Source organism: Dromiciops gliroides, chromosome 2 (genome assembly GCF_019393635.1).
Source record: "Dromiciops gliroides isolate mDroGli1 chromosome 2, mDroGli1.pri, whole genome shotgun sequence".
NCBI classification, from domain to species: Eukaryota; Metazoa; Chordata; class Mammalia; order Microbiotheria; family Microbiotheriidae; genus Dromiciops; species Dromiciops gliroides.
This window is the reverse complement of record NC_057862.1, coordinates 268,465,025-268,483,510: the sequence shown is the minus strand read 5'-3', so window position 1 is coordinate 268,483,510 and position 18,486 is coordinate 268,465,025. Positions and strand designations below refer to the sequence as shown.

The window sequence follows — 18,486 nt, the reverse complement described above, 5'->3', positions numbered from 1 at the left end:
TCTCCTGCCTGGGCTTCTCTCGCATGAGGGTATGCTGGAGCTGCCACTGCTGCAGCCATGCCTCACTTGGACTGGTTCACCTCAGTCCTCTGCAACTTTCTCAGTCCTCTCCCTTTCGCTCTTTTTCTCTTTCACTCCAGCTCCCCTGGACTTCTTCTCCCACCAACCTCTCAGCATCTCTACCTTCTCGCTAGCTCTCCTCCCTCCTAGTGTCTCTCACTTTCTCTGTAGCTCTCCTGTAGTGTCCCCCTCTTCTAACTTCTCTCTCTGTAGTGACCCCCACTTCACTGTTTCAACCCCCTTTTGTTTCCCTGCATCTCTTTTTATTAACCTCTCTCAGGTGAAACTCAGGCTGACTGGCCCACACACGCCAAGGCCAAGCTAAAAATTTGCTGGTGCCCTCAGGGCTGGGAGCTGGGCTGAGGAAGCTCCGACCTGAGTGCCTGAGGTTTTTCGTGCTCATCTCCGCTGAGCAGGGCCTGGGTTAGGGGTGCCGCATGAGGCTTACCTGTCTGGGGCAGTTTCAGGGGAGCAGTTGTGCTGGGGGAGGGGCATGGCCCGTTTGCGATGCCCCAGGTCAATTTCAGCCGCTCACAATGCTGAATTTAGATCTTTTGACTTCAGATTTAATGTTTTCATATTCTTTTTTTCTACATCACCCCTTCTAAAATAGCACCACTATTTAAGCTTCTTCAAGGTGCTTTAGAAACATATAGTAATTCAGATCAATTTAAAATGTGGCATAGTGAAGATTTCTGGTCAGAAGACCTTGGCTTGAAACCCATTCTGATCATCTTACCCATGTAAGCTTGCACAGATCACTTAACCTTTCTGGACCTCAATTTCTTTATCTTTGAAAATGAGGGGATTGTACTAGATATTATCTAAGTCCCTTTCAGGTCCAAATTTATGATCTTTTGATCTTAACAACATGATCCATCAGGGTGTTCATGCATTTTTCCTTAGAATCATTTACAGCTTGAAGAGACTAGCTAACAATTTAAATATTTTGTTAAGGTAATGACTAAATAGAATAGTTCATGATCATGCGATTAAGAATTAATCCAGGGGCAGCTAAGTGGCACAGTAGATAGAGCACCAGCCCTGGGTTCAGGAGGACCGGAGTTCAAATGTGGCCTCAGACACTTGACACTTACTAGCTGTGTGACCCTGGGCAAGTCACTTAACCCCAATTGCCTCACCAAAAAAAAAAAAGAAGAAGAAGAATTAATGCAGTATGACTCCGCTTAGTTTTAACATATGGGCATTTTGAAAAGTTTAAAGTTAATGCAGTTTCACAAGTTCCGTTTTTGGCGACTCGTTTATTCCCCTTTACCCCACAACGTGGTTGTCAAATCCTGCTGGGTTTGCCTTCATAGTATCTCTTACATAAATCTCCCCTTTTTATTTATATGGCCACTACCTTAGTTTAAGTCCACATTACCTTTCACATGGATTATTTTGTTTTGTTCCTGTTTGGTCTCTTTGCTTCCAGTCTTTTCCTCTTCTAATTCATCCTTTGTACTGCCACCAAATTAATAGTTCCAGAGGAAGAAATCTAAACATTTTATTTCCTTGTTCAAAAATCATCTGCAGCTCCCAGTTTTGTCCCAGTAGGATAAGATACAAACTCTTTTCTGGAGGCCCCTTGCCAATCTGGCTCCAGCCTACTTCTCCAGGATCATTGCACAGTGTGTCCTTTCTTTCCCTTTGCAATCCAGCCAAGGTGGCCTACTTAACTTTTCTTAGCAAATGCACATTTATTAAAACACCTACTATGTGCCGAGCCCTGTGCTAATTGCTGGGGATACAAGAAAGACAAAAGACAGTTCTTGTTCTCAAGGAGCTCACATTGTAATTGGGTAGAAAACATGCAAACAACTGTATGCAGACAGGCCATACATAGGATAAATTGGAATTTATCAACAGAGGGAAAACACTAGACTCAAGAGGGATCAGGAAAGGATGTCTTTAGAAGATGGGATTTTAGCTAGGAATTCAGGGAAGTCAGGAGAGAGAGCATTCCTTGGCATTGCGACTGCCAGTGAAAATACTTAGAGTCAGGAGATCAAGTGACTTGTTTGAGGAACAACAACAACAATATAAAAAAGCAAGGAGATCCTGTCACTGGATCACAGAGTAAGTGGGTACAATAAGTTAAGTCTCCTGATGTCATGTTTGTAGTGTACTCTCTTCACCTCTGAAGATTCAACTGTATGCCTCCTCCTGCATGAAACCCATCCTGATTCATCCATATATTTATTTTGTATGTAGTTGGTATTTTCTTAACTCTGTATATATTGTTACCCTCTGGTAAAAGGGACTGTTTTAATTTTGGCTTTGTATTCACCATGACAGACAGCATATGCACTTAGTAAATGCTTCCTGAATGAATTAACTTCTTTAGAATAAAAGCAGGGAATTTGTAACACCAATTAGCCTTCCATCTGAATCACGGTTTACTATTTGTTCTGGGCTTTACTTTAGTTTGGAAATATCCTGCAGCTAAAAGCCAGTTAATATGTGTATAAATTGACTTCTTGGGTTTGGAAGTTTACATCTACCACTCAGCACATTACATTCATTATATGTGTTCAAGTATATTGAAGGATTAATCTCAATTATTTCTGAATTTTCATTTATAGTGTGGCTCCACCAAACAAGAATAGGGCTTAGTTTATATGATGTGGCTGGCCAAGGTTACCTTCGGGAATCAGTAAGTATGAGTTTACTAACAACACCCTAAATGTTATATTTTAAATAAGTCCTTAAAAATATTTACCAGTCCTTTGCTCTTGTGTAGGAGTAAGGCATAAGTCAAAATTAGGAAATATTATTCAGACATTAAAAATTTTCAGTTCATACTGGAAATAGTTTTTTTGTTTGTTTTTGTTTTTTGGTGGGGCAATTGGGGTTAAGTGACTTGCCCAGGGTCACACAGCTGTGTTAAGTGTCTGAGGCTGGATTTGAACTCAGGTACTCCTGAATTCAGGGCCGGTGCTTTATCCACTGCGCCACCTAGCCGCCCCGGAAATAGGTTTTTCTTAAGAAATAGGAAAAAAGGAAGGAAGGAAACATGGAAAAATTTATTAAGTACTTACAGTGTGCGAAATACTCTACAAATATTATCTCATTTGAGCCTCACAACAACCTTTGGAAGTAGGTGCTATTATTCCCATTTTATAGTTTAGGAAACAGGCAGACAGCCCAGGATCACAGTAAGTACCTGAGGCTAGATTTGAACTTAAGTGGTCCTGACTCCAGGTCCAACAGTCTATCCACTATACTACCTCAATACCTTCTTGTGGAATATAAGTAGTAATTTTTTTTACCTTTTTAAATTTAATAAACATTTTTAATTTGAAGTTTTGAGTTCCAAATTCTCTTCTTCCTTACCTCCCTTCCTTCCGGTTATACATATGCAATTATGTAAAACATAAGAAAGCTCAAATAAAAAAATGAAAGAAATAAAGTGAAAAATAGCATGCTTTAGTCTGTTCAATCCATATCAGTTCTTTCTTTGGAGGTGGATAATATGCTTCATCATCAGTCCTTTGGGATTGTCTCAGATCCTTGTGTCGCTGAGAATAGTTAAGTCATTCACAGTTCTTCATTAAACAATAGTGTTGTCACTGTGCACATTGTTCTGCTTCTACTCACTTTAGTATACATTAGTTCATATAAGTAGTAGTAGTAGTAGTAATAGTAGTAGTAGTAGTAGTAGTAGTAGTAGTAGTAGTAGTAGTAGTAGGCCTCCACCAGTCATGGATGACTATGGATCAGCGCCTTGAAGAGCCATAGGCCACAGTGTGGCTGTGCAGTCCAATACAGGAGCCGCAGCTCCTGAGTGACTTATAACCGGTAACTACCGCATCCCATGTTGTATCCACCCCATGAGAAGTAGCAGGAGTGTCCTCTCCAGGGTGCTGGCCTGGGCAGATCAATATGGAAAACAAGCTGGTTGCCCATGCAGCAGGTTTTCCCTCTCCATGACATTGGTGGATCCAAAGGAGAGGCAGAGCCAATGCAGTTTGGCACCAGTGCCGCCTCAGGAGTTGCCAGAGGGATATAAGTATAAGTAGTAATTTTAAAATAAAATAAAATTTTGGCAATCTATTTACAGTGCTGGTGTGTGAGTTTTTAAAATATTGTGATAAATTTTTAGGTGTCTGAAAGATTAAAAAAAAGATTAATAATGTGACATTTACTGTCACCTTATAGGTTTGCATATTCATCTATTAAGAGGCTTATTTTCTTTAGCTACTTGGACTGCATTTAGTATAAGTGGCACCAACTTGGGGGTAGTGTTGTTATTTTGTTATGGCCTCATGTTCTAAACATGAAAATTTCTAATTAATGTATCAGATTCTTTCAGTCATGTGCTTTTTAAATTTTATTTTTATTTTTTGGTGGGGCAATGAGGGTTAAGTGACTTGACCAAGGTCACTTGGTAAGTGTCAAATGTCTGAGGTTGGATTTGAACTCAGGTCCTCCTGAATCCAGGGCCAGTGCTTTATCCACTGGGCCACCTATCTTCCCTCCATGTACTTTTTTTTTTTAATGAAACCTAGAACTGTATTAAAATAGTTAAGCATAAACGTATAAAAATTACTATTTGAATAAGATGACCAGGACTTAGTTTTAAAACATTAAAGTATCTCCTTCAATCATTTACTATCATCAGCTGAGCAAGTATAACTTTTTTTTTTTAATCCTTGGATTTGAATAAAGCATATTTTTCAGATCTTGTTTATATTTGGCTTTAAAATCTGCCTAACATAGATCTTTTGCTTAAGTTTATTTAAGAATTCAGGCCATTTAAACAAAAGCAGCATTTGCCCTTGTTTATCTCTGTCTAGCTAAAGAGAATTATCTACTTACACTTTATCATAATATAGGTGTTACTGTGCTGTTGAGCCATTAGGAAGGGCCTCAATTTCAAGTTTGTTCCCTATATCTTACTTTAGCCTATCTTCAAGTCTAGATCTGCTCATGACCCTCATTTTCTTTCTGGAGTCCTCTAACTCATTTTAACAGACATTTATTAAATACTTACAAGGTGCAGGAAGCTTACATTCTAATGGGAGGAGACAACACATGCACCAATAAATAAGTATAAGACAACTTTATAAAGTAGAGAACATTAATAATTAGGGAATTCAGGAAAGGTTTCCTGTAGGAGGTGACACCTGAGTTAAACTTGAGGGAAGCAAAGGATCTTAAGAAATGGAAATGATGAAGAGAGGAGGGAAAGATGGAGGTAGGGAAAGAGAGAAGGTTCAGGAGGGGTGAAGGAAGAGATGGGGAGAAAGACTGAATCAACTCTCTCAACTTTAGCTTAGCCTGGGGCAGCTAGATGGTGCAATATATAGAGCACCAGCCCTGAATTCAGGAGGACCTGAGTTCAAATCTGGCCTCAGATACTTGGCACTTACTAGCTGTGTGACCCTGGGCAAGTCACTTAACCCTCATTGCCCCACCCTTCCACCCCCAAATTAAAACTTTAGCTTAGCCCTCTTTAAAACCAGGTCTCATTTTATTCCTAATTTTAAAAACAGTGGGCCTCTTTAGTTATTCTCTCTAAAGCTCAGAATTAATTACAAATTAATGCCGTGCACTAAGTAACAACATTCTTTGCTATACTAGAATATAATATTTTAAATAGTTTAAGTAGAATGTTTTAACAGAGCTTTAAACACAGTTATAAAGTGGTTTTTTCAAAATGGTTGTGAACTTCTTTCGGTACTTAAAGAGATTAATGTAGAGGTTTTAATCATGGAAAATTATATACCATTGTTTAAATAGGAATCAAGAATGGGAAGGTTGTATATTGAAGCCTTAAAAACTTTTTTTTCCAGGATTTAGAAAACTACATATTAGAACTTATCCCTACTCTGCCACAGTTAGATGGACTAGAAAAATCCTTTTACTCCTTTTATGTCTGCACTGCAGTTAGGAAGTTCTTCTTCTTCTTAGATCCTCTGAGAACAGGTAAAAACAAACTGTCAAACTTGAGAACTGTTATGGTAATGTTTGCCTATAAATTGTGATAAGTAGCAATATCATGTCTTGAAAATGTTGCCATTTCTCTGAAATGCTGCTGTAGCTAATAAATTTCAAAAGGTAGAAAAGAAAGAATAGCAGCTATGATCTACAGATTTAAGAGTTTTCTTTGAATAGTAACTAAATGCTACTAACTGCCATTAACTTGGTTCTATGACTTTCAATAAGTTACTTAATCTCAGGACTTCATTTTCATCATTTGCAAAATATAATTAGATGAGACAGATTCCCTAGCACATTTTTTGTGCTCTAAAAAATTCTTAAAATAATGTGCTTTATACTTGCTTACGATGAAGACACTGTCATCTGTCACACACTTGCTATAAGTTATAGTACTAGTGAATTTAAATATTTCCACTCTATATATTCTCACCCAATCCCCTACTGTGATCAAAATGATCCTATGTACATTTTTACAATGGTTGACAATAAATCATACTTATTTTTCCCTTCCTTAAAGCTAATTATTCCATGCAAGCAGAAATTAGGTTAGCAATTTTGGTCACATTAATAATACCATATGGTAACCAAGTGACTTTATCTCCCCAGATTTAGAAATCCAATTGGTTTTTCTATTGCCCATAGAGTTAACAGTGATGATATTTTTGCCTGCATGGGAAAATTCTGAAGGTCATATTTGAAATTATTTATCCTATTCTTTTGAACCTGTTCTTATTTCAGAAACAAATAAAATATATTCCAGGTTTTTAGGATGGCAAATCTTTACATGAATATGTACTGTGATTTAAGATGAAACTAAGTAATTGTGTTAATGTTATTTTAGGAAAGATAAAAATACAAGATATTTTAGCATGCAGCTTCTTAGATGATTTATTGGAGGTAAGCAGATTACTTTAACAATATTATATTTATTATTATCATTTATAGTTAGGATATTCTAATTATGTCTCTTGTCATGTACATTTAGCTTAGGGATGAAGAACTTTCCAAGGAAAGTCAAGAAACAAATTGGTTTTCTGCTCCTTCTGCTTTGCGGGTGTATGGTATGTTGCTAAAATATGCTACAGTTTGTATAATCTTGAATGATTTAGCCTTAATTTTGTAACATTTTGGGAACAAAACATCTGAAGATATTCTGGGTTGGGAGTATTTCCAAGATTAGTAAAGTACTTTCTTGGGGGCAGCTAGATGGTGCAATGGATAGAGCACTGGCCCTGAATTCAGGAGGACCTGAGTTCAAATTCAGCCTCAGACACTTGACACTTACTAGCTGTGTGACCCTGGGCAAGTCACTTAACCCTTATTGCCCTGCCCCCCCCCAAATAAAAAACTTTCTTAGCACCAAAAATTGGTTAGAAAAAACTCCAAAATGTATGACACTTTTCAAGTTTCTTAAGTAGGTTATAGTGAATGATTCTAGGAATATAATTTGACCATTTTCTTACTCAGAGTTATGAATATGCATTTTTACAATGCCAAAATATAATAAAACCTACTTGAACAGCCCTCTACTGAATTTCTCATATCAGCGTACTCTTCTAGATGATGATCATACTACCTACCCCATTAGTAATATTAGAATGAACATTATTTATAGCATTGTTAGCCCCTATACCAAAAATTGAATTGCTGTGCTAGTCTAATCGTCATTAGGCATTTATTAAGCATGTCATGAGCCAGGCACTGATGAAATTATGCACTCTATGTCATTTATTAATAGTAGTATTATTACTGTAATTATAACATCATTTGAAAATATAAAATGTTGAATAATTTAATTTATAGAAACATTTGTGTAAAGAATGGTTTCTAACCTACTAGTAATACTGAAGTATTTTCCATTTATGTCCCCTAGGCCAATATTTGAATCTTGATAAGGACCACAATGGAATGCTCAGTAAAGAAGAACTCTCGCGATATGGAACAGCAACTATGACCAATGTCTTCTTGGATCGTGTCTTCCAAGAGTGCCTTACTTATGATGGAGAAATGGTACTAGCTGAATTTTAATAAGTTTATTTCCAAAAGTTCTTAGCATTCTTTCTCTTAAATTCTAATATCCTTTCAATCCTATCAGTGATTTTCTGAAGAAATATAGCCAGTTCTTTTTGGGGAACTCAAAATTTCTTTGAGGTTCAGAGTCTTTGGATTATACTGATTTCCTACTTGTTGTACAAGTGAGGAAATAACCATTAACCCAGGTCAGGTAAAAATTGGTGATTTTATTCCCTGTGTTATTGTACCCTTTGTAGAACAGTGTATGCTGATTTGCAAAAAAAAAATTCTTAAATTTTCAAACCTTGTGGATTTTTTAAAAGGTCATTTATAATATAATAGCTACCATTCAGTTAAACATGTATTTAACTGCCAACTATGTACAAGTTTCTGTGCTAGAAACTGGCAAGCATAGCCAAAGATCAAAATCCTTGGCCTCAAGGAGTTTACTTTCTTAACCACTTAGGAATAAATGTTTTTGTTTGGTTGATTGATTAGGAAATTGCTTATGTGCTTTTATAAAATTACTAAATGAGTTGATGTTACTTTTGAGGTATGCAGGAAGTCCAGGGGCAGCTATGTGGCGCAGTGGATAGAGCACCGGCCCTGGAGTCAGGAATACCTGAGTTCAAATCTGGCCTCAGACACTTAACACTTACTAGCTGTGTGACCCTGGGCAAGTCACTTAACCCCAATTGCCTCACAAAAAAAAAAAAAAAGAAGAAGAATTTATTAATCACCTATTATATGCCAGGAACTATACTAATTACTAGTTACTAGAGATAGACAAAAAGGGGACAGGTAGTAAGTACCTTCAAGGATTCAGATTCCTGTGTTTATATTATTTCCTGATTTGGCAACAGTGAACTTCTAATAGAGTTGTGACTTTTTAAAAATAAATTAAGGAGGGGCAGTTAGGTGGCACAGTGGATAGAGCACCAGCCCTGGGTTCAGGAGTACCTGAGTTCAAATCCAGCCTCAGACACTTAACACTTACTAGCTGTGTGACTGTGGGCAAGTCACTTAACCCCAATTGCCTCACTTAAAAAAAAAAAGAAGAATTAAAAATAAATTAAGGATCATATATGTCTGGGGAAAAAAGAAATTGATCCACTAACACAGGATTTACATAAGCTAATAAAGTTTATTGAAGGCTATTCTTTTTAGCCAGTGAGAGTCTGAGATGGCCGGAGAGATGATTTTTTTCTCACATTTCTGTCTCCAGGGAGACTTATACCAAATCAACTCAAATCATTTTGTGGGAGTAAGGGGACAAATAGGCAACTTGCAAATGGTTAGTGGGGTGTTGCACCTCCTTCCTGCCCCTCTCTAGGCCCCTACCCCCACTCTGTTGGATGGTAACAGCAAAATCAGAGTTCCAGCTGGTGAGGGTGGCAACTAACAGAGATCTTAAGAGAGCAATAGTTGTGATAGTTTAACTATAGATGGAGTGCCAACACCATTGATGTCTAGTAGAAGAAGCCGGGACCTAGCACCAAAGTTAGTTTGCCACACTTTCTTCTTTATACAGAAATGATGTCACCTCTGAAGCATTTCAGTAATGTTTTGTTTCAGTTCCTTGAAATTCAAGGGAAGTGACTGATTACATGGGTGATAGTCATAGTATCTTTCTCCCTAAAGATGTGGAAATCTGTTAGAGGAACTAGGGTGCTCCAAAAATGTATATCATTTACGTCATCATCTTATAGATAATCATGATGAAAATTTAGAAAAGAGAGATTTCCTCCTTAGTTTAGGTAGATGTAAGAAAAAGTACTGAAATTTCAGTGAATTGCATAGTTAAAGAGTAGCCCCATCAAAGTAATTTAAGGCATGTTCTATATCTTCTAAATAGTTTTTTCAGCTACCAAAAGAAATCACCCTCTTTGCTGAAGAATATAGAACTTCTCAAAATGGTTTACAACTTTCTCTAGGGATTCTGTATATAAATGTTGGATGCCCACACTTAGGGGCAAGATATAGATGATCATCCTACAAATGAGACTCAGAAGAAAACCTAGGAAGAGACATAGGAAAGAGCAGTGTCCAAGGCAGGAAATCTTATTTAGGAGGAGGATGTCAGTCATGTCAGAAGCATCAGAGAGCTCAGGAAGTATGAGAACTGAGAAGAGGTCTTTAGATTTAATAGTCATCCTCTTAACATTAAGGAGGAAAGGTCTCAATTACCAGCATACCAAAGATGCACACAATAGCAATATGTTTACATTTACAGGACAGCACTTGCAGTTATAAAAATCCTAAATGATGAACATATTCTTTTACACATTATGAAAAGGTATGTAGTCTCAAGATCAGACATTAAAGAATATATTATAGCATAGTTTTGTTGACACCCAAAAAGGAATACAATATGTAAATAAATAACAGTACAAGATGATTTGAGAAGGAAAAGAACACTAATAACTAGAGACGTTAAGGAAAACTTCTAATAGGATGTGTTTGTGCTAAGCAGTGAAGGAAGCAAGGTATTCTCAGAGGCAGAGGTGAGGATAGGGTGTATTCTAGACAGGGTGGACAGCCTTGCAATGACATGGAGGCAGGAAACAAAAACCTTTTTTCAAGTAGGCTAGAGCCAGCCTGTGAAAGACTTTAGATAGCTGAGCTGAGGAGTTTGTATTTTATCCTAGTGGTATATACTTCAGGAAGATAGTTTTGTGCACTGTTAGAGCTGTGAATTAGTACAGCTATTCTGGAGAGCAATCTGGAGCTGTACTTGAACCATAACCACTAATCTCTATATGTCTTTTGACCCAGTTCTGTACATATATTATTAAAAAGGCCTATGTACAAAGATAGTAGCAGTTTTTGTGGTAGGAAAGTAAGATTGTGAGAACCGTAGTGTATAGAGAGCCAGCTTCACAGCCAGGAATACCTGTGTTCAAATCTTGACTGTGATACATACTAGCTTTGTGACCTTAGGTAGGTCACTTAATCTCACAGTTCTATAGACAACTCCTTAAGACTTCAAGTGGCAAGAGAAGGTACAGGCCTGCATTGGTAAAAGAAATTCAATGAAATCACCAGTCCAGTCTTTATTTCTAAAGGAAGATTTTTTTTTTTTTAGGGCAATGGGGTTTAAGTGACTTGCCCAGGGTCACACAGCTAGTAAGTGTCTGAGGCTGGATTTGAACTCAGGTCCTCCTGAATCCAAGGCTAGTGCCTTATCCACTACGTGACCTAGCTGTCCCCAGGAAGATTCTTTTGATCAGCTTTGTGGAGGATGGATTGGCATGGGAAGAAAGACCAGAAGCAGGGAAACTTAATTAGGAGACTATTGGAATAGTCTAGGTGAGAGTTGATATGGGCTTGAACTGTAATGCTGACCCCTTGTGTAGAGAAAAAGGGACTAACTCCAAGAGATGTGAAGAGGAACCAATAAGACATATCAGTTTATTAGCTGTGGGGGTGGGGGTGAGAGAAACTACAGATTTGAAGATAACATTTATGTGACTCGAAAGATGGAGGTATCTTAATAAAAGTAGAGAAGTTTGGACAAACCATAGGTTTAGGTGGGGAGAAAAAGTTCGGTTTTATATATGCTGAATTTGAGGTGTCTGTAGTATATACAGGTAGAAATGTGTAGTACTCAGTGTGCAGTGCAGGAGTGGAACTCAGGAGCAAGATGAAAGTTAGATGTGTAGATTTATCTCTGCAAGGTTTATTTAATCTAGCTAATGAGACCACCAAGACAGAAGGTGTTAGAAATAAAGTGTAAGGGGCTAAAATTCTAGCTATACTATCTAAAATCTAATGAGTGGTCACCAATAAATTATAAGCTTTAGCAAGAGTATTTAAGTGTTTAAGTATTTATTAAAGAGCATTAGGATCAGAGAGAAAGGTAAAGATCTAACTATTTCTAAGAGACCCCATCATCTGACCTGCCATGATGAGTTCAGGAACCAAAAGAGGAAGAACCCCCCTGCCAGCGTCCACTTCCTACTTCGTGTCCTCCTCCCAGATATGGGAGGCTCCTCAAGTTGATTGTCTGGTAGCTTTGATAGTACCCATGAGCAACCATCACTTCCTGACGCGAAGGAACTGACCACATGGCTTGCCCTCAGATGCCTTCTCATGGCGGAACTTTCCTACAGTAGCTCTCCAGCAGGTGGCATCATTCCAATCGTTACAAAAGCCTAGGGAAGAGCACTGGTAGATATCTATATTTAGGGAGCAAGACATGGGTGGTGTTCCCACAAAGGAAATTCACAAGGAATCGTCAAAACTATTAGAGAGTATTTTAACTAAATAAGAGACCATATCCTGGAAGAGGGGTTCTGCCATGTCAGAAGCAGCAGAGAGCTCAAGAAAGAGTGAAGAGAAAAACCACTGATTGGATTTACCTGTCAGATGTCAGAGCAGTGAGTAGTAAGTAGGTGGGGAAGTATACAGAAGATGGCTTTTTTAGGAGTTGCACTGTGAAAGAGAGAAGAGATATAGGACAAGACAAGTTTGAAAGAATGACCATCATACAAAGAAAATTAAGAAGCATAACTCATTTTGTACTCTTGACCTTACTAAATGGTTTGGGGCTATGAAGAAACAAAGAAGGCCATACTGTCCCTTCAGCAGAGTCAAGAAATTTCAGGGATGTTGAAAATAAAAATTCTAATTGTGTAAAAAAATTAACTCACATTCCTTAAAGCAAGAATTGGAGGGGCCTGAAAATTATCCCAATCTAGTAGTAGTTGAGGAACAACATGAACATTATGCCCAAGTAAGGGAATGAGGCCTTATTTTACAGCTGAAATAGCTCTGGGCTAAATAATAGGATTCATTGTGGTTGACTGGAAAGGGATGGGTTTTGCTGTGTAACTCCCACAACCATAACAATTGACAGTATAGAGTTTATAGTTTACTGATGATTTGGAGTGAATAAACCAAACCAGAGACCATGGATTGAGTTAGATAGCAATGACAGGCTAATTCTTAATCATTTGTTTTATCTTTCATAAATTTATGCATATAGAATTCTTTATTAGTTTTATTTTCACGAAGGACCTCTCGTGTATTTCATCTTCCTTTACCATGCCAAGATAATGTTCTAATAATGACTATTTAAAATGGGGGATTCAAGTCCTACTATTATATCTGTACTTTTTTTGGCCAGCTAGGGGTGGAAGGTGGGGATCAGCACTTCTTGGAATCAGAAAAGGTTTAGTTCTCACCATGGAGAATTTCATAGGTTCTATATGGTTATTTAACAGCCTATAAGTTTTCAAACTATGTAAAGGGATTAATTCAAGTTTTCTGGTGTATTTTTTCAGCTTGAATACTTTATAGTGTTGTGAAAACAGCTTACTGTAACAGACTTTCTGGTTAATTTGACTCAAAACTAATACACAGCAAGATTCAAATCAAGAAATATAAATCTATTGTCTTTTTTACTGTGAAAGTTGTCACTAATTTGTTTTCCATTTTTTAATGAAAAGCAGGTATGATTATTTAAGGTAGTTAGACCAGTCTAATTGGGAATAGTTAAGTCCCCATGAGATATCCAGTATTAACTATATATTCAAAATTATAATTAAATTTACTACTATAATAGTTCCTCTGATTTTAAAACTCTTACCTTCACTGATTGCAAAATATTTTCATCATGTACTCACTTGGCAGATCAGTCCTGAATTCATTCAATCAAATATTTATTAAGTATCTGTTATGTGTAAAGCATTGAGTTAGGCACTAGGGATGCAAAGACAAAACTAAATAGTCCCTGTCCTCAGGGTGCTTAAATTCCACTGTGCATTCTAGTTTAATATTATTTCCTTTTCTCATAGGATTATAAGACTTATCTAGACTTTGTGCTTGCATTAGAAAACCGAAAAGAACCTGCAGCACTGCAGTATATTTTCAAATTGCTCGATATAGAGAACAGAGGATACCTGAATGTCTTTTCTCTTAATTATTTTTTCAGGGTAAGTCTCTCTTGTAAATGTGTTATCATGAATATATGTCAGCTTAAATCATAGTTTTATAAATGTTTGTACTAGTACTTTGCTATTTAACATTTTATATTTAGTTTAATTTGTTAACCAATGTAATTTTTGTCAAAGTTGTGCTTTTTTTTTAAACTGAAAAATAAATGAATCATAAAATGAGGTGAACATTCTAATCCTGGTGGTGAGTGTCAGTTTTGGTAGACATTGATCAGGCCACATGGCCAAACTACTTTTTGCTCTTTAGGCAACCTCCAAATAAAGAAATGTGTAGAAATATTGTGATCAGTTAGGATTTATTACTATACAGGGCTAAGCCTTGTATCTATCTTTGGATCTTTATTAAAGCATTTTTATCACTGATGCTTCTTTAATATAGTTTTTCTCTGCCTTCTAGTTGTATTAGACTTGGAATTGGTTCTGATTTTTAGTAGTTAGGATATTATTTTCCAGATGGATTAACTATGTGTAAATATGTAACCTCTTCAGAGAACTGTTAGCCAGCATTCCATCATAGTCATTCTGAGAGAATACTTTCCCACTGCTGCCATGTGGACTATACTCATTGCATGGCTAGAATAGTAGATAACATGATCTGTCTTGCTTACTATGGAGTGATAAAGTACTGGCCTTGAAGTTGGGAGGACCTGAATTCAAATCTCACCTCGGACACTTACTGGCTATGTGACCCTGGGCAAGTCATTTAACCTTAATTGCCTTAAAACATCTGGGGCCATCTCCAGTTGTCTTGATATCTTGCCATTGGACCCAGATGGCTCTGGAGGAGAGAGTGAGGTTGGTGACCTTGCACAGCCCTGCCACACTTAAATCCAATTCACTGCAAATCATGACATCACCTGATGTTATGGTCCTTTTTGGGAATGAAAAACTAACTCTCATAGAGTGAGTGCTAAGACATTCCTTTTATATTTTAAAATGAAAGGCACATTGAATCAGACTACACACTGTTAATTTTTTTATTTTTTTCAGTCAGGTTTGTTTTTAATTTATACTTTTTTGGTTTTGCTCATTTATTTCCTTCCTCCAATTCAGGCTATTCAGGAATTAATGAAAATCCATGGACAAGATCCTGTCTCATTTCAAGATGTCAAGGTTATTTTTTCTTTTCAATCTATGTAGTACCAAGTTATGAAAGTGCATTGATTAGCATACATGAATCCCACAGAAAGAGTAAAAATATTTGAATTGAGGTTAAATTTCATTTGGATTATGATAGGATATTTTTAATGATGTATTTTTTGGAAGCTAAATTCTGTTACCTGAGAGCTGTTCAAATAAGGAATTTTTTCTGTAAGTGAAAGATTGATAATTACATAGATCTGTCTACTGTACTACTACATTTACTCAGGCCTCAGTAGCTTAAGAACTAAGCATCTAAAATAAACTGAATTTTCTTCTGTTGTATTATTACTTTATTCATCAGACTTTCAGTAACTATAAAAAAAAACTGTCTGTGAAATGGAGCAAAATCATAGGATACTGGGGCAGCTAGGTGGCACAGTGGATAGAGCACCGGCCCTGAAGTCAGGAGTACCTGAGTTCAAATTCGGCCTCAGACACTTAACACTTACTAGCTGTGTGACCCTGAGCAAGTCACTTAACCCCAATTGCCTCACTAAAAAAAAAAAAAAAAAAATCATAGGATACTTTCAACTGACTTTAATGGCTAGACTAAAGAGTCTTCTTGTTGGTTCTTATTTTCAGCAATTGGTATATTTTTTTTCCAGAATAACTTAGCTACACAGTATTTTCAGAATATTACTCTTCAAAATAGTATTTTCAGCAAACTAGATTATTTTCTGGGTCAAAACCTAATTTAACCACTACAAATTTGAAGTTTTGTTACAGGTACATTAAGATCTGGCAGTTTTTAAAAAAATTGTTGTCAGCTCAAAACTAGGAATATGGTTTCACATATCTACACATAAATTTAAAAATAATACTTTGGGGGCAGCGAGGTGGCACAGTGGATAAAGCACCGGCCCTGGATTCGGGAGGACCTAAGTTCAAACTTGGCCTCAGACACTTGACACCTCCTATGTGACCCTGGGCAAGTCACTTAACCCTCATTGCCCTGCAAAAACAAAAAACATTTGACTTGTCTAAATCCAATACCAACCTTTTGTAAGTATAAGGTTCCACTTCTATGATGCTGCTGAGATTCCTTAACTGCTTTTGATTTGTATACTAGTGAAGCATATATTTAGAATTTTTGAAAATACAGTCTTGTCCTTTACCTCATTTAAGCTAAATCATGAAATTTGATTACAACTTAGGTTTTAGTTTAGTCCCATGTCTTTCTTGTAATTTGTGGAAGGATAAGATTAATGCTGTGTTATTAACCTTGACCCTTTTCCCATTCAGTTTAAATGACTGCCATTTGTTGAAAACCATATTTTGTATTGAACTTTATTGTGTCAAATGTATATTAATTTTTTGGTGAGCTGAGCATTTTTTAATCTGCTAATGGAATCTCAAACCAAAAATCTTTACAATTTACTCCAGATTTAAAAACTGGAAAGGCAACATGGAGTTACTTTTCTAGTAGACTAGAATTTAGACCTGAATTCTAGTCTTGACTTTGCCAGTTACTTAACTATAATGGTTCTCAATCATAGGGTTCTCCCCCTCCCCCTTCCAAGAAAATGTGGATTACTTGTTTTGGATTATCTGTTAAGTGCAGTAAAATAAGCAGAAGAAATTGCTATGGGCAAGGGTAATATACAACCCAAAGTAATACCATTTATTATTTATGAGTCATACAAATTGAGTGAAATAATCCAGTAGTCATATTTTATTGTATCTTTCCACATTTGCAGGATGAAATCTTTGACATGGTAAAACCTAAGGATCCTTTGAAAATATCCCTTCAGGATTTAATCAACAGTAATCAAGGAGACACAGTCACTACCATTCTAATTGATCTGAATGGCTTCTGGACCTATGAGAACAGAGAGGCTCTTGTAGCAAATGATAATGAAAACACTGCAGACCTAGAAGACACATGATCTTTAACAAACCAAACTGTCTCCATTTAGACATGCTTGAATGCTGTATGATCATACAAAAATGAATAAATTATAAGGGCGCAATTAAAATATTCATGTACCTGTAGAAAGCCTCAAGAGCCTGATTTATTGGGATTTTCAAGTTAACGAAATCTGAAGCCAGTGGGTCAGATACTTTTTTTAGGAAGTAAAATATTATATGGTTATGTTTAACTCATATATACTTATATATGACAGTCATGTACAGTCATAATGTTTTGTTGACTAAGCAAAGTGCCTATTTTAAATTTCTTTAATAGTTTGTAATGAGTAATTCTAATGACAGAATAGGACTTCAGAAACTCTGGGCATACAATATATCTAATTTGAAACTATATTTGTAAAGTTCAATTTTATTGTAAATCATTCACAGAATGAGAGTTTATGCTAAAAACTGATAACAGCAATTCATAAAGTATTTTCTATATTGTCATTTGACCCTTATAAAAAACTTGTATGGTATTATAAGGAAAATTAGCCCCAATTTTACAGATGAGTAAACTGAGGTTCAGAATACTTAAGTAACATGCCCAAGTTCCTACCGCTAGTTAGTGGCAGAGCCTGGACTTTTCAGTTTGGATCTCCTAATCCTAAACCAAAGTTATTTATATTATACTGCCCCCTGGGTTTGTAGACTGTTCTGTTTTACCGCAGCATCTCAGAGATACAAAGGGGAAAATGAATATTTAATCTTTTTCTAATTTCAAGTGGAAAAGAAACCTGTTCTGGCCACTGGTTCCCTACAGTTTTTCAATAGAAACTACAAATATTTGTATACAAGCTTTATTTGAAATGACTGGGGTTGGGATTTTTACAGTTTACCTTTTTATACAAGCATACCTAATATTTATTTTATTGCCTAATAGAACCACTTGAGTTTTACTCTTGGTATAACTGCAAGTGTTTGAGAGTGGTAAGAATACTGGTTTCATAGTTGAAATTTACTAGCTGTGTGGGCAAATCATTTTCCTCTTCTACAAAATAGGGATAATAATGGTTGCATTAGTTACTTCAGCAGGTATTGAAAAATGGACTGTTCATATTACACAGAGAATGACATATAAGTGAAGGACAAGCCTGCATGCTACATTGATATCTATCCTTTCTTTACCTAGAGAAAGTGGGGAACTCTACCAGCATCTTATGTGGCAAATTTATGAGAAGACATGGAAAAATTTGTGCATGGTAGGTAGGCACAAATTGGTTATAATTTACATCATCTGAGAGAATAACCCACATTGATGAGACTATAGATCCATTTGACTATTTGAATATACATATTTATTAAGTGTCTCATGTGTAAGGCATTAGGGATAAAAAAAGATGAAATAGTCCCAGCCCTCAAAGGGCTTACATTTTACTGGTGGGATTCATGAACATAAGTAAACATATAGTATTTCTAGCAGGAAGAAGTATTAAATTGTTATGAAGAAAGAGACTTT

At 36.4% G+C, this 18,486-nt stretch overlaps 1 protein-coding gene across 1 annotated transcript in view; it reads left to right on the top strand.

The window, feature by feature from the left end:
- The window catches only part of PPP2R3C (protein phosphatase 2 regulatory subunit B''gamma), a 34,692-nt gene extending 17,461 nt beyond the window's left edge, over window positions 1-17,231 (top strand). Inside the window, exons 6-13 of the mRNA XM_043983454.1 lie at window positions 2,646-2,716; window positions 5,859-5,991; window positions 6,848-6,903; window positions 6,992-7,067; window positions 7,880-8,016; window positions 13,818-13,955; window positions 15,030-15,089; window positions 16,817-17,231. Of these exons, the coding sequence (XP_043839389.1) occupies window positions 2,646-2,716; window positions 5,859-5,991; window positions 6,848-6,903; window positions 6,992-7,067; window positions 7,880-8,016; window positions 13,818-13,955; window positions 15,030-15,089; window positions 16,817-17,005 (860 nt within the window). The 3' untranslated portion in view covers window positions 17,006-17,231. The remainder of the gene's footprint in view (window positions 1-2,645; window positions 2,717-5,858; window positions 5,992-6,847; window positions 6,904-6,991; window positions 7,068-7,879; window positions 8,017-13,817; window positions 13,956-15,029; window positions 15,090-16,816) is intronic.
- The last annotated feature ends 1,255 nt before the right edge of the window (window positions 17,232-18,486 follow it).